The sequence below is a fragment of the Triplophysa dalaica genome, chromosome 18 (assembly GCF_015846415.1).
Source record: "Triplophysa dalaica isolate WHDGS20190420 chromosome 18, ASM1584641v1, whole genome shotgun sequence".
Classification (NCBI taxonomy): domain Eukaryota; kingdom Metazoa; phylum Chordata; class Actinopteri; order Cypriniformes; family Nemacheilidae; genus Triplophysa; species Triplophysa dalaica.
In genome coordinates this window covers 11,058,538-11,082,367 of record NC_079559.1, presented here as the reverse complement: position 1 = coordinate 11,082,367, position 23,830 = coordinate 11,058,538, and the positions used below count along the sequence as shown (strand labels likewise).

Genomic DNA, 23,830 nt, shown 5'->3' with positions numbered 1-23,830 from the left:
CCAGTTGGAGTGCTTTGAGTGAAAAACTGTGTGTGTGTATTTGTGTGTGTCTGACAGACGTGTGCGAGACATCAATCCACACATCTTAATACTAGATCTACAGCATTGTACGAGCGTGCGAGTTCGCATGTTTGGGCGTGAGCCACATCTTGCGTGTGGTCGGCCAGCTTAATCCCGCACATAATTTTCATGACAATATACAATCATCACACAGACGCAAACTGACACAAATACCTCGAGCCATCACCTCCCAGATATATAAAGAAATGTTGGGTATCTGTTTTAAAGATCAAAGATTGGCGCAGAAGGGAGGCTGTCCGTAGGGTTTAACGTGAGATTTGTGCGAGCATGTTTGTTGAACAGAACAAGGCATCAGTGTGTAAATCTCGGCATGTGTCTCTTTGCAGCTGTGTAGGCTGGGGGATGGCGGTAAGGTTACTTCACCTAAAGTTCAAGGGTTAAGAAGCCCGTGCATGTGCGTTTCATGTGAGGCTTCCATCTAGTGTTGAATCAAATTGATCAACGTGGCGGGAATGTACACATTCGCTGTGTAGATGAAACCAACATGAACTATTTATTTAAGATGACTCTCAGGTAAAGTCAAGTACAGGTTGTGGGCAGATCTCCCCGCCTAGCCTCTTTGCAATGTCACTTCCACAGCACGGCGGTCATAAATAAACCGCAGATGTGTGGAACAACAACCCGTGCGACCCACCCCCACTCCCAGATTGAGTTACGTGCCCACAATCTGCACACTTAGGGGGCCGTACCACTAATCACGCGCAGTGAGGGGGTTAAGGGGCACGCTGGCCCTCAACCCGTCACACGCTCTGTTTGATGAATGAAATCAATAAAAGTCTCCTGGAGAAATCTGGAGCCAATGAAAGGCAGGAACACACGCATGGACTCGCATACACTGGGGCAGGTACTGGAGATTTTATCCAAGCATACGTTGAGGATATAAACAAACATGAAATTGCTACACACATGCCAGATGAAGTACATTCCTGTTGAAGAAGATATAAACACGCATACCTGTAAGGAGAAGGCTCGCAGTGCGGGGATTGGAATGAGGGCGGCCATAAAAAAAGCGGTAACGTTACTGATGGAGGTCAAAGCTACACTTGCTCCAGTCCTCTTCAGACACTCACCGGTGCGGTCCTGAAAGAGAGAGAGAGTACATACAATAAAAGAAGGGTAACACTAAATTTACTAAAAAATTATAGTTCTAGGCCGGCATAAACTCTTAAAACCCACCAAAATATTTTTTTTATACACATTTATTCTCCTTTAGAAAAGAGTGCTTTGTATTTTCCTTGTATGAATAAAATATAAGTAGAATTGCAATATCAAAATATCTAACTTTAAAATAACAAAACTACTGTCATTATGTCTTTAAGTGGACTAAATAGTTTTTTGTGTCAAATATAGTAGCTAATCTGACAAAATAAACATTGTTGCCTAACTTTTACAATAGTAAACAAAAGTGAATTCTCAATCCACAGCAAACAATTTTGTTTGTTTGTTATATTTTCCCTAAAATCCATTTCCTCAGAATAAACAAGTTGCCATTAGTTGAATACATCACTAAATACATATACTGTAGTAATATAAATTGCATAATTTAAATATAAAAGTATATAATGTAAATTATATAAACTACTAGGTAACTACATAACATTCTTAAAATCAAACCTTGTTTTAGATCAATACGGTGACGATTTCTATACAAGCCATTTTTGCAGCATTCTCTGACAGGAACTTATAAATCCACCACACAAATTTACAAAAACATTCAAGGGCGCCACGTTTAAAGTGTACTAATGAATTACCTTCCAGACTTTGTCTGTAGTCAGAAAAACAGAAATTTACTCGACGGTAATGCGCTTTTAATTCATCCCTGACAGACTCATTATAGCTTCTGATGAAGGTGTAACTTCGCTCTGATGTTTCCATCAGAAAGCACTAATAATCACACAACCTGCCGTGACAACTTAATGAGCTGCACTTCAAACTTTCCTTTCTAGTCCCGCTATTATGTGAATTTTCAGAGAGGGAAAGCGCAAAAAGCGGTTTGTTGCCCTCCCCTTATCCCTCGCTCGCACAGAAATATTTTCCATCAAAGGCAGGACATATCCTTTTAAACAAAGCAGCCCGGGGCCCAGAAACACGATTGGCTCGCTGTCTTGTTAGGATAAGCTCTCTCTCTTCGATGCCATTCAGGGTGAGAGACGGATGAGAAACAGTTCCAAACCCCACCTCTGTACACGGAGGTAGAGATGAGGAGAGAGAGAGGACGTGCAGGACCACACACGTAGAGCTCCAAGACGGGACGGTTCAGCTCTACTCGCTCTCTCTCTCCTCCCACAGGGGAACTGTTTACTTTCTACACAAAAGTGTCACCGCACGCTGTGCAATCTCACATAAACACAAGCAAATACAAGCCTGAACTCACCTCGGCTGCATGAACGTGCTCTAAATCACCTCACACACGAATTCTAAACACAGATATCCCTGACAAATACAGCAATACAAACGAATATAAACACGATAATATAAAAAATGTGCCTAATCTAATCTCATTTGTATTAATCTTTAAGATTCCTTAAGCTATTTTAAGGAGCTCTACAGGGACTCGATAAAAGTTTTGTTTCCTTATGACAAAAACTGGTGACACCATCAGATACTTCCACATCCCTTAAGTAAAATCAATGTTGTTTTAGTAAATCAATGAGGACGAACTTAAACAGGTGACAAATAGAGTAACCACATAATTTATCACTTTGACCGCTCAGTTTAACAACCACAACTACATGTCTGAACAACATTTCTAGTGTTTCAAATGATGAAACCCGACAAGGATCTTTGTGAATGAAATGACGTGTTAAAGGTATTTCAGGTTCCTCAGAAAAAATATTGTAATAAAAACGCTGCATCACCAAACAAATAATTTTGTTTTCATCATGTTGGAGAAACACATTATTCGGTGGCCCTCACCAGCACCGCCTCAGATCAAAGCTAGTGCTAGTGTTTTTGAAGTAACATCACAGGACGGGCAGGTACACACACATTCCTTTAGGTAAGTGATAACATGAGGGTACGCTCCGATATACCTCCTTCCCCCTCATAACACGCTAGCTCCCTCACGGACTGTCTTGTCTCGACACTATCTCTGAATGTGCAGTCACTTCTGTGTTTCTGAGATGGCAGCGGCTCGGTCGTTGTTTACACGTGTGCCCTGTTTTCTGGACGTGTCTGGGAGATAACGCACCTCGAATGGAATTCTCTTGTTCTGGCCGGTCTCGCTGAAAGCGTGAGCCAATAAGAAGACATCGTCCACCCCTACGCCGAGGGCCAGGAATGGCAACACCTTCACGCAAACACAAAAAACAAACACACATACTGTACTTGAATGCAAACATATTTGTAGAAGCTTTGAGAAGCTTCAGTTGAACTATTTCTTTGTAAAGTATGTAAGTAACTACACTGAAGCTATTCAAGGAAGCATTTCTTTCGGAATACAAACCAAATTTAATATTACACATTGAAATGTTTTATTCATTCATGGCCAAATTTATTTCACACAAAAACTGTGTTCGAATAAATTTACTACGCTACACATTACAATTTAGTATATTATCAAATGTTCACATATACATTAATGCTTTATTACAATAAAAAACTTTAATATATAAAAAAATTATGTAGATATTAATAGCATTAATAGCATGATTAACTCATTACAAGTCCAGCATTGCCAAAATGTGTGTTAGTATATGCGTGTCATACCTGGGTGGTAGCGGCATTAAAAGAGATACCCAAGAGAGAGCAAAGCCCCAGTCCAGCAGCGACAGACAGAGTAACCAGTAATACTCCGGCCAGCCCCACGGCCCCCTGGGACTTTGCACAGTCCCATCGCAGCATGGTCAGACATGCATAGGCGAGCTGCACACAGATAACACAAGTGTAACGTTAATCTGACATTTTCATGTTACCTGGCGCATGAGAGACTCGTAATGACAAAGGTGTGTTCATTTATGCATTATAACCAAAGTATACATTTGTTATCAGTAAGAGTGTTCCCAAAACCTTTGCAAGGCTAATGTGATGCTTTAACAATTGAGCTACAGGATTGAGCGTTCACACCAAGTCTGATTGAACTCGACAGAAATGGATTTAATGGTTACAATGGAAACTGTGGTTTGGTGTTTATTAGTTTGTGATGAACTCTACTGGTAGGGTGTTATCTGGCTGATTAATCCTATTGGAATAATGCCCAAACACACTACAAAAAGGATTTTTGCAATGGTTTTAATGGAAAAAGCTAATGGTTTATAAGTGTATTTAATGGAAACCATCAGAATTTCAGTGATGTTTCTATAGGGGTTCTATGTTTTTTTTCAGCTGTGAATGCAGCTCTATAAATGCCATGATGATACAATTATAAGTCATTTAAATAATTTTGTAAATATTTAAGATTTTATTCTTGTTCAGCTGCATTCGATTGAGTCGTGGACATCAAAACGTTATATTCCAGTTGTAAATAAATACTCCGGTGAGTCCTTATCAGGTTAACATGAGAAAAGCAGGGTGAAAAGGCTGGACGTGCTTCAACCTGAACAAAAGCGAAAGGAAGTCTAGATAAAAGACAAAAGCTTGTCACGCTGGAGATGTGGGATTGGGTTTACCATGAGGAGGTAGCCACTGGCGATACGAATCACACTGACATCAGAGAAGGACTTGAGGATGTCTTCCAAGGTGGTGGTGGTGAACGTGAGAACCTTCTGCGAAGAATTGACAGACACACTCTGCTGGACCGCCTTAGGGGGAGAAGAAAAAAACGATTATTTTACAGACGTTGTTGTTTCATATTCATCATTTCTCTATGTGTCATTTCGTTTTTCTGCCCCTCCGGTGAATTAAACGAATTAAGCAACACCGAAAACTGCAGTCTTTGACTCCACAAATGTTCCTGCAGAGCAATTATCCCAGAAATGAACGTCGCAGCCCCACCCCCTAAAACCACACACACTCAAATACACAAACGCACACATGTTCAGCCCAGCGCACGCACGCACAGGCACCAAAAGGAAACCCTATGCCAAGCAGAGGTCAGGGCTGACAAAACAGAGACCAGATGATGTCACACACAAGCCACCAATGGGACAGCAGCTGTGAAAGAGATTGAGCGCTGAGCGGGTTAATGTGTTCCAGACGGTGCTGTCAAACACACACACACACATGGATACCACACACACGCAGACTCACAACTGCTGGGGCCACCACAGAAAAAAGGGGTTATTCTGCAATGGACACCCACTCTAGCAAAAACAGACCCTTTGGGTGTGCTTTCATTCTGATTTTCGAAATCTGTTATTAATATTATTTTATAACGATTTATCCATGTACATTAAATTGAGTACAAATGGAAGACTATTGAAGACACCATCGCTTAGAGGACAAGTTTTGACTACAACGCACAGCCTCTCACAGCGTATGGCTTTTATGAATACAACTTAAATCCATAAGAAGGGTTTAGAACACACAACTATATAATCTCCCATAGCGACCTTTCCAGCCCTTACAGATGTGCCCCATCTTTCCAAGTTCACACTTAACCTGAGCATTTCAAGTATGGAGAAGGAAAAGGGAAGTGGATCCCTTTGAAGGACTGCACTTAAACAGCTGGGTCCTAACCTCAGGAGACACAACTCTCTTGGAATGTATTCAGTACTTATGACTCGAGATGGAATGCATTTACACAGCATGAGTGTGTGTGTGTGTGTGTGTGTGCACGTTCAAGGAAATGCTGAACAAGAAGAACTGACAAAGGCCCCCAAAACGGTCACTAACCATTTCTAATTTTATGTAAGGTAGAACCAGATTAAAAGCATTGTTGTATGTACAACACCTCTTGGTTTGTGAATTTATTATGATGTGTAAAAACCCAGGCGCTTAAGCCAAGGTACAGTCAGTGTTCATTTTTATGCATGTTGTTTTAAGATCGTGATGATTTAAACTTTCAAGCGATTTAACTTTCACACATATACCATATAAATTGACATATAAATCCGGCTATCATGCAGTGTATGAATGCTTGTAACCAAAAAGTCCTGGGCCAGCGTTGACTATCATAGTTGGAAAAATTGCTTATTATGAAGAATGTAAGAAAGCAAACACTCTTGACTAGCATTGTAATTTTCCTACTTTGGTGGTCAATGGTGGCCAAGAAATGTTTGATTACAAGCATTCTTCCAAATATTTTCTCTGTGTTTGTCAAAACCAAGAAATTCTTGCCCTAAAAAAGGTTTCTACTTTTATGTCGAGAACTCTTTATTTTTCTTTTTTCTTGTTTATCCTAAACAAAGGCCCTCTTTATAAAATGAAAGAACTTGTCAATGTTTAACCTTTTTAAGAAGCCAATCATACCATACAGAGATAGTAACTATACACAACCAAAGGTATAGAAACTCTAATTTTTGTTCAAACACAAGTAAATGTGTTAAGACAGCAAAATGATTAGAAAATGATTCACAGATCCAGAAGTGGACCAAGATTCCCACGCCAAATTTATAGTGGCCCAAAATGTTCAATGTGTCCTTTAATATTGTAAAAATCTAATAAGGACACGAGCTGAGTTATCTGTCAGTAGTCTGCTGTCTGGACATCCTGAGGGCATTTTTACATCCTCTGACTGGGCTCCTTTCAGCCAATGAGATGATGAAGTAAGCACATTTACCTCAGAGTATTTCCTCTGCCAGGCCTCCAGTATGGCAGCTGCTTTGTCCTCGTTCCAGTTGATGTGAGAGACCTCTTCGTAGCCCTTCAAGTGCTCGTACATCTGCTTTGGGGTCATGAGTTGGAACATGGTCTGAAGGGCCTGTGCGCTATGGGTTAGAGAAAAAACAGAACAAGACAGATTAAATTAAAAAGGTACCAAATGCTTAGACAAGAAGTGATATTTTAACATATTTAATAGCAAAAATGTATACTTTGATTATGTATTGGCAAATACAAATATGAAGACAATGAAATACAGTAGACAATCACATGTTCACAGACTTTCCCAACTGTACAGTTCAGACTCCCTCAAGTGGAATCTCAGGCTGCTATTGTTAAACACACTCTCTGAACTGAGAGGAATGTGGTTTCTAGAAAATAATTCCTAGAAATCTTGGTGGACATTTCCTAAGCTACTTAAGGATCTTTTCAACCACCGCTCTACTTTATCATTCTTGGGACTTGACAAAGTTCCTTCATAATGAAGATGTCAAATTCTGTCAGTACTCATGCCTAAAGGGCTTCTGGGAAAAACGGTCCGTTTTTGGGGTAAGAGGTGTAGTCTGTGGGAATGCATACTAATAAGCAGTTTAATAATGATTACACTCAGCCAGAGAGAAGTAAAAAACAAACCTCTTACTGTATATGTGAGTGACTAAGAGACAGAGAGATAGAGTCTGTCTGTTTTATGTATGTATGTACCATTCAAAAATGACTTTTTCACTTCTCCATAGTTTTCCACAGTATGTTGCTTTAAACCAGCATGACTTTCAAAAGATATTAGGTAAAATGGTAGTTACTGACAGTCCCAGTCACCGTTTACTTTCAACGAAACAAGATCCAATGAAAGTGAATGGTGACTGAGGCTGTCAGTCACTAACAAGCCTTTTGTGTTACACAGAAAAGAAAGAAAGCCACACAGGTTCGGAGCAACATGAGGACGAGTATATGAGGACAGACTTTTTAGTATTCGGTTGCTTTAAGGTAAATCCATTTCCAGAGATGTCATCAGCATTTAAAGCTCCCAGTGGTCTCTTACCTCAGAAGTTTGCCGCTGTCATTCTTTTTGGTCCCGCCTATGATAAGTTCCTCCTGCCAGTGCATGTACTTTTTGGAGAGCCCATGGCACCCGCCGGTCAGAACACGAGCAACGTCAAAAGGCTTGAGAAGAATATCATAATGTAAATTAGAGCCTTAGACAACATTGGTTTAACCAACCATAAGCTGGGTAAACAGACATCTAACATTGAAAACAAGCATTCTCAAATGAGCTCAATAGCAAATGTTTACATGTATACATTTGAACAAGTAGGCGTGTTATCTGATCATTGTTCCAGGACTCACCCGTGTTGTGTTCTTGTTGGGAGCTGAGGATGGGCAGTCGGGGTCTGAAGGGTTCAGGCAGGGGCGCTCCATGTAGCCATGACCCACCTCTGCTTTGATCAGCATCTCCTCCCATGTGTCCACAGAAATCTTCATCTTCTTCAGATCAGCAATAAATTCCATTGGATCAAAGTTGGTCCACTGCACGGAAGGTTTGCCACTAATGTAGAAAAAGTCCAAAACATTTACATCATGTAGATCTTATATTATACACTTCATCCCATCACTCATTACTCACATTCATATTGTCCCGGGTTCAAGGACAATTAAAATGGTTAATTTTGCATGTCATCGCTGAAACCTCGGATGTCAAAATGTGCTTTTTTTAATAAATAAAAACACTTCTTAATACTTTTTGTTGATTAAATATTTGCAAAACCCAGTCCAAAACATGAAGGGTGACTAACAATAATGATTTATGGCAAAAAACGAATCATGCAATATGGAGATACAAGGTTTCAGAAGGACAGTAGCAATATAGATTTTTGATTAATTATTTATTATAACTATTACTGATATGCATGCACCTACTGTATAAGGACTGTGTATTGGCAAGTGCCTCCCGATACGATACATATCATTATAGATGGGTCACGATACAATATATTGCTGTGTATTTCGATACTATACACATTTGCAATATATTACTATACTTTAAATAGAAAATGTAAAAAGTAGAGCTAGAAATACAACATGCTGTACACCACCTGGGGTTTTCTGTAGGGATAAGTGTCAAAAAACATCCCTTACCTCTGCAGAGTGTCCATGATGTGCGATGCATGGACCTTAAGATCAGAGGTTTGGGTTACGTAACTTTGGATTGCGCCACTCAAGTGGGTAGCACAGGGGAATAAAGTGGGTCACACAATCACTTGGCTGTTGTGGTGGATTACGGTTAAGAAAATTAACATGGACAGAATAAAACCCCATCCACGCTGTACATGCGCCGGTGTCACATCCGTGAAAGCGCAATAAATGTTACTTTTTGGAATAAACTTTTTGCATAATGCACTGCAGTAGCCAAGTGACTTGGTGGGTCATGACTTGTGAAGCTTACAAACAGCATTTATTTTTTATTATTTTATGACTCCTTTTGAAAACCAAACGCTCCAACACATCGAAGCGTTCTAATATTTTTCTACATGCATGCTCGCTTCCATTTACTTTTGGCCGTGTGTATATGACATGATTTAAAAAATGTATTGTTACTCTATCGGAAAAAAAATATTGCGATTTTCGCACAGCCCTAGCACCTATGCTTTATTTATTATCAATTTTTTTTATTTGTTAATTTATTAAATAATTGTTGTTTCTAAAGACAAACTGTGTTAAATAATCATGATCTCAATACTGGTCAAAATAATCTTATTGACAACAATGGACTTCCAGAGATCTGAGAGTCTGGTAAACTGTCAAGGACAACTTTGTAAGTCTGTAGATGGACTTTCTCACTCGTGGGCGTGTCTGAAGTCTGATGGAATTCATTCAGCAGGCTTATGGATAGACGGGCGCTCCACAACACAAATGCATCTGAGATTGGATTTCAGCCTACCTCCATAATAACAGCTTTGAGAAAATGGAATCAATCCGCTCATCTGATCTTTATCCCCTCTAATTATACCAGAGCGCAGGGCGATCCCGCTCTGGACCCGGCATCTCCCCACAGATGACAGCCCGGCGCACATTTTCACAAACCTCCTGTGATTTCCGTGCCATCTTGTCTAAGTCGGTTCTTTCAGCACCCTATTCTCCGCCCGCTTCCTCACTCGCTTTCCTGCCCCGCCCTTTCATTCGCCTCTATCCTCAGATGCCCTTTCTCGCTCTGAATTCTACCTCACTTATTTCTTCTTCCACGATCCATCATTCATCTACATCTAATGCTGGACTTAGTTTTCTGCCACCATTTTGTCGGCCATATTTTTCCTCATCTTCCCTCATGTTTTCATTCTTTCTGTAAGCTTTTCCTCTGTACGCTTCACTCTCTTCCTCTTCTGGCAGGCCTGCAGCGGTTTAGACCACATTGTATGTGCCTAACCAGGCTTGAGTCATTATTCCAAGTCCTCCAACCAGAACACAGTAAAGTCCTTATTTACCATCCATGATGAGAGAGAGAGGATGGAAGGAGTGCAGAAAAAACGTTTGCAGGCTTGGTGGTTGTCAACCGAGCTGCAAGAAGCCATTTGCAGCATTTAAGTGGAACAATTGTGTGAGGCCTCAAGTGTGTGAAGTTCAATGACAGCCTTCAGACCGAGAACGCCACTGAAGACTGTACAAGCACAAGTATATCCAACAAACATGCTGAAATTCCCTTTCACTGCTATCTAAAATATTTTATTGCAGTGCTTTAAGAAAAAATATGTTGCAATGTTTGCTGGGCTTTCATTTGATAGGAAATGTTCTCTAGTCACAGAAAGCAGTTTGTTCAGTGTTTCAACAATGTGCATTTCTGGCGAGTCAAGCTGATTTAAAGTGATCAAAGGATAAAATATAACAGGCTCCAAACAAATACGGTGTAACTTACGGGAGGTAGACTGACCCTGCATGCAGTTTAGCACCTTCCCAGAAGCAGTCCAGAGGAGTGATGATCAGACATGGATGCAGTTTCTCTATAATCTAAAAGATAGATGCAGTGTTAATATCACAGATCTTTGATAATGTGCCTTCACAAGTATTTGTCATCGATTTCATCAAATTCTTTTTACTTAGAAACTAAGTACAAGACAGACAATTATAGATATTTTTACAGCTAGTCTTACTATGCATACCATCAAAAATTTGATACACAAGCTATGCACTATGAACAGACCACTTTGAAAGATACAAGCAAGGCTGGTCCAGAACTCCCTGTGTCAGTTTTTTTCAACACTACATAAGCATTTCAACAGAATACGACCACCAGAACATTCATAACCGAATCAAAATGTTAAACAAATATCTTTAAGATTTAAAGGGATTGTTCACCCAAAAATGAAAATTCTGTTATCATTTTTCGCCTTGTCATTTCAAACCTGTATGACTTCAGCAGAACACAAAAGAAGATATTTTGAAGAATGTCGTCATCTGGGCCCCATTCACTTGCATTGGTTTTGTGTCCATACAATAGAGGTTAATGGGTGCCGCCACTGTTTGGTTATAAATGATGACAGAATTTTTATTTTTGGGTGAACTACCACTTTAAGTACATTTGCAAGATAAAAAAAAAAAAATGAAACCAGAAGTGCTGCTGTACCAGTATCCAAAAGTTGTCTATAGAATAGTAAGATAACAGACAACTTCAGTTACGTTATGTCAATGTACACCTCACACAATACAAACATTAAAGCCAAAAAATATGTATCAATGCAACTTTCAGGAAGAGAAATCACTTAAAACTTCAAGTCCCAAGTCGATAGTGAACAGCAACAGAATGTTAAATTTACATTGCTAAGCATGATGCACACAGTGCTACACAAAATTGAGACTAAATTGAACCAAATCAGAATCAAGTACTGGAACTAACCATTTTATACATTTCTACTAAACCAGTATTAAAAAGATAAGTAAACTAAAAATCACTCTACTGCCTTACCTGGTCAACAAAATTGGTCTCTGTGACGAGTTCTCCTGATTTGTAACATAAATGTTCCAATTTCCATTGCCTGAAAACACACAGTAGAAGGTGCATCAAACACTAATAACAAATACAATTCATCATTAACATGTAAATCGTTGTGCTGTTACCTGTTATACATGTAAACGTGCACTCTGCTGGCTTTAATGGCAGAGTCGAGGTGCTGCGTTAGCGCCTCCACCGTCAGAATGTTAGCACCTTCCTGTCTCGGCGTCTGAATCATGAGCTGAGGACTAAACATGGCCTCCTCTCCGATCTTCTGCCGTGTGTACTTGAGTTCTTGATTTACCCTGCCGCCCACTGTAAAAGGAAGTGACATAAACACCTTGCTGAATGTGTCGTGGGTAAAAAAAAACATGTTTGCCATTTTATATTGGCGTGTAGAAAAGGATCACATTATCGTGTCACAAATAATTCACTTAGCTCAGCACAGTGACAACCAATCATAACTCTCAGCTTTATCGCACAGGGTCAAGCAAAAGTCTAAAGGTAATCAATTATATCGTTCAGCCTCGATGAAATCTGTGCTAACACATGTACCGGCTCCCACCTGTCCTGTTAACTTCGCTTCAAAATGCCTTTCATTGTACCCTTCAACACCTGCGGTCTTCTTCACAGCTCTCAATCCCACGGCTTATGAGTTACGAGCATGTGTGAAAAAGCATTTGTGAGCGCGAACCGTCTGCTTTATTGCATTCGGCCAGCGGAGTCCTTGTGTGGCACATCTGAGCAGAACCGGCTACAAAAGCGGCCTTTTACAGAGCAGCGCTGAACGGCGTCCAAGTCTGCCTCTCAAACGTTCTTCACGCGCTCTTTACCTGACCTCAGAGAATAGAAGACTTCTCCGTTTCCAGGATCAAGCACCCTTGAGAAGCAGGCCACACGGTTCACAAAGGCTTCACAGTTACTCAGTGCCACCACGTAACGCAGGTAATAAATAATACGGTCTCGTACAGGTAATCTGTTCATTCCTCACAATCAACCTAGCGATACTAAATCATCTACTGTATTTCTTCGGTGCGCTGTGTTGAAACGGAGAAGGGTTCATTTATGGCCACCTATCGCAACTTGTTCAAGGTAAATGTAAAATATTTTCAAGATGTTTTCATGCTTAAAGGGATAGTAGAGTCAACAATTCTTGAAACATTTACTCACCCTCATGACATTCAAAACTTGGATGAAATAAAGCACAAAAAAGAAGATATTTTGAAGAACGTTGGTAACCAAACAACACTGGCCTCCGTTGACTTCCATTGTGGGGACACAAAACCATTTCTCAAAATATCTTCTTTGGTGTTCCCCAGAAGAAAAACGACATGATTGTGAATAAATGATGACAGAATTCTTATTTTGGTGTGAATGTATCCATTTAATGAAGTGTTGTTTAAGGGATACTTCCCCCAAAAATGAAAATTATGTCATCATTTACTCATATACTCAAATTTATACAGATTTTGAACAACTCGTAAATGATGACATAATTCTAATTTTTGGGGGAAGTATCCCTTTAACACAAGTGCTTTAAGGTATCTTGTACCCCAATGACATTTGACCTTTAACTAAAATAAGGTCACTTTCAGAGTTTGCTTTGAACTTGACCTCACTTCCAGTCACATTCACAAAGAAAAATGACATAAGAAACATGTGTTTGTGATTATTTATATTTTTCTAAGAAGTTACACCAGCAAGTTTAAAGCCCAACACATTTTGCACCTTGTTGGATGTAAGAACTTCACCAACTACAACTTGTGCGCTTACATTTTTGCAACACATGTGCACATATAGAAAATAAAATGTGAAACGGCTACGACAAAAACATTTTTTCACAGCCATTTCATCTTCCTGAGAGTTCAAAGCCATTAAAATGTCCTGAACGGTCAAATACAATGAAACATTCATCATGCCATTTAACTAAAGCAAGACAATGTCTTTTTCTCATTAACCTATTTCAACTCTGGGGGAAGGGCTGTGTAAAACAATCTGTTAGAATTTATAAGCCATAATCCAATTTAACAATGGTTTTCAATTCACCAGACGGACATAGGTTGGATATTTTCAAACCATTGTAATTGTATTAAAGCTGAAACTAACCATGCTTTTTTCTCAGGGCAGACCACCCAGCCCGAGAAAAAGATTCACGACGGAGGGAAACGTCTAGAAGCATTATACCAATGCAATGGATTTCTTTTTTCCTGGCCCAAAATGTACATCTGATCTTGTTTTAGGCCATGTTTATAATATCCTTCATTAATTGCAGCTTTAAGCGAGTCTGAGCTTTACTTCAACATGATTATTGGTACCAGGTTGATTACATCCCAAACAAGCTTAACATGTTCCTGATTTCGAAGCCCTGGGAACACCGACGTGTTTCAAGGATGAAACAACCTCAGATGTCAGCTTTTCAATCAAGGTTTTTCCTCTGGATTAACGTGAACCGAGTCACCTTCACGTCATGAATGGATCCTCTGATGTACGCCAAGATTTACGGAGGAAACAGGAAGGAGCCACAACAATGTGTGTCACTCACGTTACAGACAAAGAGTCCTATACACCATGAAACGTCATATTATGTCCTGAACCCTGGAGTACACCTCTTTAGAGACTTACAGGTCACAAATGGTTTTGCCTCAGGTGTGAAATGAACACCCACGCTACAAAATAAAATGTCTGTCCGTGAAGGTATGTGTGAGAGAGAGACAGAGAGAGAGAGCGAGAGAGTTTAGCTTTCCTGTAGCTTTGGGTAAAAGCATCTGCTAGATGAACACACATACATTAGAACAAAAGCAAGCGCTAAATTCATTGAAACAAGACTGCAGGTGTGTTTTATGGGTTTTGGAAAACCAGCAGAATTTCCAGTTATGATCTTGGGGGGCATATCTTAGGAAAAAGTCCTGGTTAGGTTCAAAGCAGGTCCACACTGATTCCTTTTTGCTGGACAAATGTATACTGTAAATCTTATACACAATCTAGTAAAACTATTCACAACAATAACTTTGACGATAACAATATTTATATAAGCATCCACACAAAAGAACATAAACATTGTTTTTTTTCTAAACTGTGTGCTGCTGTTTCGCATACTAAATGTAAAGCCCTTAAAATGTAAAGATATTGATTTTGGATTTGACAGATTTTGGCTGTCAATGTTTAAGTGTTCATTGTATGCAAATATATACTGGTATTGTTATAGGCCAAGTTGTGGTGTGAACTCTGTTATTCACTTTAATTTAGATTTTCTTTCAAACTTTTTCTTTATAGTTATCATCCTTGGTGTGAATGACCTTAAGTCAAAAAAAGCAACTTGTTCTAGACATATACGTTATAACAAAACAAACCCAGAGGTGACGTCACAACTTTGATGACAAAAAAACTAAATTCAACTTGGTGTAACAGCTGGGATATGCCTAAAAACAAATAAGCATAACACTGTTGTCCTTCTGAAACCTTGTATCATCATATTTTGTGATTTTTGCCATAAATTATAATTATTAGTCGCCCTTTGTTTGTCACTGGGTTTTGCAAAATCTACCCAGTACAAAGTATTAAAAACTACTTGTCAACTTTGACAACACAGTATTTAATCAAGTTTTTTTTTTTGGACATTTGAGGTTTCAGAAGGACAATGGCGATAGGGTAGGAAAATTAGACACCGTATGTTCTTAACTGTAAAACCGAAACATATTTGTGATGCGTTCTGGGAAAATCCATCGGATGTCGGGCTGGGTCATTTTCAGGAATATCAAAAAATAAGTTTAAAGTTTTTTGGTCAAAATTGGGTTTTCTGTAAATTATTATTCTATAATATCATGTGTATCACATCTGAAAATTCTTTGTCAAATTCACTTGTTTAATATTGAAAAATAGATACTTATTGTGGCAAGCTGATTTTTAAAGACATGCAATTCAGGGCTGCAAAAATCAGCCATAACTTTCGCTCTCTTTACACCAACGTTACACAGACAATTCACCTATCCAAGTTAAAACCCCTTAAAATGTAGAACGAAGGTTTATCAATGCATATTTCCCACCAATCCTGTGTAAACGACATGCAAAGTTTTTTAAACAACGTAATCGTGATATGGCGGACCTCGCCGTCTAGAGCACCGGGAGTCCCGATGGGCAGCTGCTCAATACATCTCCAGAAAGCGATCGCGAAACATGTCAGGAGTGATCAAAAGTTCAAACACTATATGCCCATAAAAAACTACGGAAAACTAACTTCACAACCAACTAGTTGGTGTCCTCTTTTCAGGGAAAAGTTTGCTAGTCTCCTTGTGTAGTGATGCATTGCTCTTAGCGCTCCTGACAGAGCTCTTGTTCTTTAAGTGTGGCCAGTATCATTCTCATTACTTTCGTTTTATTCATATGGCTTTATAAAGTATTTTTATACATTTCAACACTAGGAATTTTTTTAGTTATTACATTGTTAATAGAGTAAGTAGTTTTACTTGTGATACTTGTCCGTTGTGCTTTTATTTTCTTTAAAACTGTTTTTGTCCAAATTCTGTTCCTGAAAACGACAGCGGTCAGCCGACTTCAGATAGCCATAACTTTTGTTACATACAAGGTAAGAACAAAATAAAAACTGATTTGGAAAGGTGTCAAACCCATGGTATTAAATATATGGTATCAGAATATGTACAATTTCATCATATGGTGGGTTTTCCCAGATCGCTTCACATTTGCCTTTATCCCACAGAGGTCTGTGCTAAAGCCTTGATGAACGATTTCTCTCAGTGAGAAGAGCAACAGGGCGGCCGTGAATCTGGTGTACATGTCGGTGTGTTGGTGCCTCCACTGGGTCCATTCAGTTTGTTGCATAACATTAACCCTTGAACCTCCCTTTCACAAACAGGGGGAGCTGCCATTGGAAGGACTCCTCCATTGCCCCGAGTTTTCAAGCAGCGCATTGCTATTCTCACCATTCAGCCGCAGAGTGGCTTTTGAGTGGCCTGTTTCAGAGGGGTGTGTGGGGTTCCGTACAAAAGAAACGCCCCACCCACTCCCCCCACCACAACCACTGCACTCAAGCCCTTCAAGAGCCTGACATAACTCCATGCTACTGCTAACTCAACTACCGCCCACTATACTTCATCCCACCGAGTACACCAATCACGTGGCTAGAGTCACTGGGGCTGCTCTGTGATGGTGTGGGTTATGGTGGCCCGTGAAGGACTTTTTTGGGTGGGGGCTGGAGGAAGGGGCTGTGTGTGGCAATGCCGGCACAGGGAGGCAGTTTTTATGACTGTGTTGCGGGCAGGATTAGCTGGATTAGACTCCATCTCAGAGAGACCCCCTGTGGTTTGCAAGGAAGTTTCTGCATGGGGTCAAAGCGGCATGAATTCTCTCCTTCGGACACAAATCCAGGCACAAACCATAGCCCTGACCACGACTCCTTGGTTTCCACGTAACGCTGACCCCAAACCTGCATCTAAACCCACCGCTTACCTTCGTTTACCGAAATTCTAGGGCTTGGTTGCACAAATCCCGAGACAATTTTTTTAAACGATATTGTACTTTCACACAAGCATTTCCGCAAACAAAGCACCTCCAGTTAAGGTCCTGTATACACGCTAGGTCCTGTAACGGCTGTCCATGTGCTGACCTCCACCAAGCACTTTTACATTCACGGAGGGGATACGAAGGGTGAGAGCGCAGTAAAGTGAAAGTGAGCGAGAGAAGACCGAGGGAGAGAGAGAAAGTCCCTGACCCGCAGCTGTAGCACAATGCCCCCAAGCAGCCAGCTCGACCCCTGACACAAATTTTACACCGCAGCTGCCATTTACTCCACACCACATTACCATATGTATGGCCTGCTCTCCTCTAATTATGCTAATCACCTGTCCAGATCTGCACCACGAAAAATGGATGTATTTAGCAGTCCGCTGCCTACAAATACAGCTTACTGCAATCCAGAGATGTACATTCAGAGGGGCCTGAATGGGTCGATTTTTCCACGTTGCTGGCTTCATTCAGGTCCCTTCCTCTTAAGAAAAAACTATTCAAATGAACTTGATCGCACCGCAACAAAAAGCACGGCGAAAAGTGTGTGTGTGTTCATGCACCCTCGAGGTTGGGGGGTGGTTCTGTGTGCGCACCTACCCAAACACTCAGCGCGTTCCAGCAAAATAAGATATCACTGGGACATTTTCCTGATTTCCAGTTAGCAAGGGTTCTTTAAAATAATGTCACTTGTTATTTTACCATTCTCAGGAGTACTTGATTCTGACGTTTTGCAAAAATTGGACTGCAGAATTATAATTAAACTGTATAACGGATAGAAATGGAAATCAACAGGTACCTGGGAATACGATATATCTGAATCAGAATGCAAAAACTATGTAATGAATCGACATTTCATATCAAAATATTTAAGTTATATTGCTTACATAATTTGCAATGTCAATTTCAACAAATGCAACAACACTACTGCTGTGAAAAACACTTAAGAACGATCAATTTCCATCTTTCAGGCTGATAAATTAAATTATAAAAGCAAACAGCAAACAACTTAAAACATGCATGTTTTAAAGTTTCAATAACACAAGCATAAGGACTTTTGCAAAGCATCCCAAAATAGTCGAAAAGTTTTCGACTTTGTTTATACTTCAGATGCACAGAATGATGTATGTCACAAAGGAACTGTCTGCACAAAAACTGTTGTTTTAGCCAAAACACAAATAACACTTCAGCTACTACGTTCCTTCCTTCTTTTCCCTTCCCCCTCTCGCCAAGTCCTCCGCCCCTCGGCCGCAGAGAGAGGGAGGGCGAAAGGAGGAGGAGGGCCGGACCACCCGGCATCCATGGCAGGACTCAGTGTTTACATTGCTGCGCTTCACTCTGTAATACATCTGGCATCCCAGGGCTGGACTCCCAAGTGAAAGGGGGGTGTGTGAGTGTGTGTGTGTGTCAGGGTGAGGAGAGGAGCTTGGGTGGGGGGTGACTGAAGTGCAGTAACAACCTTTCGGAAGAAAAGTGAGGGAAGCGAGAGAGTCTTTTCCGTCATTTCGGTGTCTCTGTTTTTTTGAATAACACGAAGTAGAGGTATGCGGAATATAAACACAGGAATTGCTGTCTGGATGTTGGCTGTGGATGGGACTTGCTCCATTAGGTTGTGTCTTCCACACATGTTTGTCAGTTTTACAACTTCAGGTTACATTCTATTTATCAATATTTGAACACAAAAATCGAACGTGAATCGCCTTGTATTTTGGTGGCACAAAACTTTAAAATACTACAAGGCATCATTTGTTGGGAAAAGGTGTACTACAACCAAGGGCTGTTCAACGATTAATCGTGATTAATCGCATCCAGAATAAAAGTTTTTGTTTACATAATAATATACAGTATATCTGTGCATATTTATTTGGACATGTACACATAAATGTAGTTATTAAGAACGTATTTGCATGTATATATATATTTTTTTAATCTAAATAATATTTAAAATGTATTCATTTTTATATTCTTCTAAAATATATACATGTATGTGTTAATAAATACAAAATTAATATGCACAGTACACAGACGTATAATATGTAAACACAAACTTATATTCTGGATGCAATTAATCGCGATTAATCATTAAACAGCCCTACTACTAACGTATAACTTTTGCCTGGCACATGAAAAAAAGGACAAATATCCTGTTAACTTGCGATAAACGTAAGTCCCAAGCCATATCTGGACCAAAAAAGAACCACATGGCCAGTAAACAACCACTTAAAACACCCGCATCCGCATGGGAACACTCAAGCACTTTAGAATTGCAATTTAAGCCCTCCTCACATTTACTACAAAAGTAAAAATCGAATTGTGAACATACTTCAGTCTCTTTAGTTTGAATATGTTGGTTAAACATGAAGCAATGCTCGAGAGTTGAGGATTAAGCATGCAGCGCACACTCTTAGCAGCTTGGGTTAGCCAAACTTCAAACCAGAAGCCTAAAGCCCCTAGGGCTCCACATACATCTCTTACAGTTCAGCCATGTGTGTCCAAGCCTTCTCAAGCACATCAAAACAGGGCGAATTCCACTAGATCCCGCTCTCCTCACCACATAGCAGGGAGGCCACATTCTTAAGCCACATCCTCTATATTAAAAAAGGGACTTCTTCCCAATATGCCATGCTGGTTAAGAATTCCTCCATATTATATAAAAGGTTAACTCTTAACCGTCCTCATGTTTCGTAGTGGAAACATTTGTCAATGTCCTCACCTGTTGAATGTCATGACACTTCAGCTTACATTTCGTGTTCATTTCACTTGCTGAGAGCCAAACCGCGATGAAAAGCACTTCAGCAGAAGTAAACATCTGAAAAGGCTCTATTCACACACAGAGAGCAGCAGCATACTAGAAACTATTCATAAAACTGGAAACTTGCATTAAAAAGACGTAACGGAACAAAATCTGTTTTAAACAAGAATAAGTTATATGTATCCACAGTACCCAGTAATATTGCATATTGATCACTAATCTCTAATAAATTCACACTGCCCCCTGCTGGGAACATAAAATATTTTGCTGGAGAAATGAATCATTAAGTGGCATGAAACTGTTCAAGTAATTTGTCCAGTTTGTGCCATCTAGCAAACCCTCTCTCATCATCTGTGGCTCTAAGCTGGAACCCCTCACTCTGCACTCGGGTCATGTAGCCGGTATCAGATGAGCTTTTAAATAGCGGAGTCTCCACACGATGACCTCAGGTCCTAAGGGACACAGCCTTGTGGCCCCGAGCCTCACGCTACCCCTCCTACCCTGCAGAAGAGAATGGGACAGCCTGAATCCTGATATCTCAATGATTTCACTTCAAGAGCAGTTCCTCTCGAAAGCAACCAGGAGGGGAACGAGTACAGGAAGGCAAATGTTTACGTGAAAATGTTTTAATTAAATTCAGGCTGTGCTGGTGTTTTCTTTAAAAACGTAGAGCCTATGTAGATAGTCTGTCATAACACCTTGAACTTTTGGAGAATTTTTTTGTATACATAACTTTGGCTGCCAATGTGTTAAATGGGTGTCTCTAAGTTTTCTCACTTTTGCGCTGGGTTATTTGTGCTTTTATATACTGTAACTGTATATTTGCCCATTTCCTTTTTCAGATCTTCAAATGAACCTCATTGTCCGCAAAGTTTACACAGTCTAAAACATTAATTTTCCTACATTATATCGGATCAGTGAGAGGATACAGCAAGTGACTCGCACAACTGACAACATTTCTACATCAATCATGCAACGCTACGAATCTGTAGAGCAACCAAACAAATTGTAGGGGTTAGACCGCACAGTCCTCAATGGCAAGTGATGAAAGACTACATGAGATCACACTGAATCCCATTCAAGCTGAATTTAAGCGAGAGTAAGAGAAACAGATTCACCGAAGGGTCATTTGGAGGTCGCTAGCAAAAGACTGTTCCAAACGAAACATAAACACGCATCCTAATGGACGTTGGGCCAACATGTCCCAGTGCAGAACCTGGCCAGCCAGAACTAATCTATCCCTCAGCTGTGGAGTTTAATCTAAACAAACAGATCTCAATGTTACTGCATCTGGAAGCTGTCATGCGCCTCGACATGGGAACAACTGAGGTGCGAGTGAGTGTGTGTCCGGCAACCGACTGTCATACTTCATCTGCAAACCCCCTGCGCTTCTTGAAAAGGAAACGTGGAAGGAAGCACCAAAGATAAAACTATAAAGAGGATAAAGAGGTGTTTGAACAAAGTGTTTGTGACAAGAATGAACAAAAATGAATACACAGAACACAGAAGAGTCACAGCTAATATAGAGAAGGACGCAAAATGCCAAGAAACGTGATTTATATAAGTGGCTGTAAATACAGAAACATTGCACTTGTTGCATATGGATATATAATGTAAACAACGTAAAACACTTTATATCATGTTTATTACATATCAATGTTATTAAATACTCAAAGTGTATTTGAGATGCTTTGGTTAAAAAAATGCCTGCTACAAAGAAGCAAAAAGAAATTCAAAAACGTAAACAAAACATCTCAAATTTAAGCCAAGTAGAAGCAAAATGAATATCATGGATGATTTTTGGACTATGGTTACGAAAAGGACATTTTTAAACAAACTCTTGGCATCTTTTATAAAAATTTGATATAACTCCACTGCTGTATAATAACATGGTTTATTTACAAAAAACCCTTAAAATGCCAACTTGTCCTAGTAATGTCAATTAATATAATAATAATCACTGGAATATAATTTATAAGGAATGTCAACATATCCTCCATGATCATATCAAAGGTTCTTAAACTGCAGGAATGTAGATCAAAGCAGAAAGGGGGTATTGCCCCTCCCCCCTAAAAATCACCACCCACACTACGGCCCCAACATCTCACAATTGTCTTATTCATAAAATAAACAACTTTCTTCGAAATTTACTGTGACTATCTATGCGCTGTGGTCAGTTGTTGGATTTGGTGTGTGTTCCCGCATGTAGTGCGCTCGCGAAACTCGGAGACAAATCTTTTTGGAAAGTTGAAAACTGTCCAAAACAGGACCACACACAGGCTCTGTGAGCAGCGCGGATCAGATTCAACTGCTGGAGGCAGACACACACATACTGACTCTCACACACACACACACACACAAAATGGCGGCTTTGACAAAAAAATCCCGTTAAATACACTCACGGTACTCTAAAGTAAACCGATGTATCCGACTTACAAACAATCCGCGCGCGCCGCCGACTGTCGCGCGCTTCCATGTTTTCCGCAAGCAAAACGCATTCGTGAGCGCAAACGGCCAATTCGAACCGAATTACACACTTTTCACGTTTAATCTGGATTTCTGCCAGACCTCTATACAATAAACAACACCACTAACTTACACGACAGACCCCCACACCACCCCACCCACCGCTTCGGGTCACTTGCGGGAAAATGTACGAGCAGCATCTTAAATAATGAAATGTTTTCTTACCTTCTACCCAGAGTTTCTCCACGTCCGTCTCCAGATTAGCTGCCCTTAAACCAACAGCAAAAGCTCCGAATATTAAAAGGCCCACAACTAAAAACTTTCCACAGTTCTTCTGTATGTAACAGCCAAGATTAAACAAAAGTCTTTGAAACTTTGCTCTCAGCCACAGCGGTGCTTTCCTCCCAGTCGCCTTCCCCTACGATACAAGAAAAACGAAATATTAGCTCTGAATTACCTTACAGCTTTGTTAATAAAATAGGAAACTCAATTTAATCGATATATTATGTTAAATAGGTTTTCTATGAATAGGAATTCTCAGGAGCTAAGTTCCACAATTCCCCGATATAACTGTGACTTGTAATAGCCCACATTCTTTCTTTAAAAGAAATGTAAACACAAATGAAATACTGGGTTTATACGTGACAACACCCCCCACGAGGTCTTCAAAGTACCTTCTAGATACTTGCACTACTCTTGCTTTTAAATAGGAGATCAATGCATAGACAAGACTACACATGCCGGCAATGTGACATACTGCATATTTCAGACATTTTATTAGAAAAAAAATGCATTATTTCAAGTAATATAATGTTGACGATGCACGTGGGTGCCATGGCTGAAGGGACGATACGTGATGCGATTTGAAAAGTGCTGCAGCCATCACAGAGGGAGCTACGACAATATTTGTGAACGGAAGAGGGCAGCCACATGGATGGTTCAGGAGCAGGACGAGAACTACTCCCCATGTAGATCCTATCCTAATAATATCCAGGGGGTTCAATCAGTGTGTTGGGGTGCAGTGGGCTACTTCAAAACCTAAACCGCAGACCATTCACAATGTTTTTCTTATTTACTGAAAGAAGTTAGGTGGAGCTTTATGGTTTATTATGATTGACTGTTAAAATAAATGAATGCTAAATCTTGAAAAACGGCATGAGAACATAACGGAGAACACACGCTATAAGGATTCTCGTGAGAAGTTACAGGTTGCTTCATGCCTAGGCTCTCTTCTCCAGGACACCCCCATCGTTGCTATCCCGTTACCTAGCGACTTCAATAAAGTTGGCCACTTTGTCAGACTATTCCCACCAAATTCCAAACGCAAACGGGACGAA

At 40.1% G+C, this 23,830-nt stretch overlaps 1 protein-coding gene across 3 annotated transcripts in view; it reads right to left on the bottom strand.

Annotated features, from left to right (window-relative positions):
• The window catches only part of ptch1 (patched 1), a 53,170-nt gene that overhangs the window by 28,783 nt on the left and 557 nt on the right, over window positions 1-23,830 (bottom strand). For 2 of the 3 annotated variants that reach the window (XR_008909509.1, XM_056772560.1), the window contains exons 2-12: window positions 22,719-22,911; window positions 11,884-12,073; window positions 11,732-11,801; window positions 10,685-10,776; window positions 8,125-8,323; window positions 7,820-7,941; window positions 6,740-6,887; window positions 4,689-4,820; window positions 3,790-3,945; window positions 3,272-3,370; window positions 1,036-1,161 (exon numbers count right to left, since the gene is read on the bottom strand). Coding sequence is in view for 2 of the 3 variants with exons in the window: in XM_056772560.1 (XP_056628538.1) it covers window positions 1,036-1,161; window positions 3,272-3,370; window positions 3,790-3,945; window positions 4,689-4,820; window positions 6,740-6,887; window positions 7,820-7,941; window positions 8,125-8,323; window positions 10,685-10,776; window positions 11,732-11,801; window positions 11,884-12,073; window positions 22,719-22,911 (1,527 nt within the window). In the remaining variant the exon portion in view is untranslated. The remainder of the gene's footprint in view (window positions 1-1,035; window positions 1,162-3,271; window positions 3,371-3,789; window positions 3,946-4,688; window positions 4,821-6,739; window positions 6,888-7,819; window positions 7,942-8,124; window positions 8,324-10,684; window positions 10,777-11,731; window positions 11,802-11,883; window positions 12,074-22,718; window positions 22,912-23,830) is intronic. The other variant, XM_056772561.1, reaches the window with a different exon arrangement.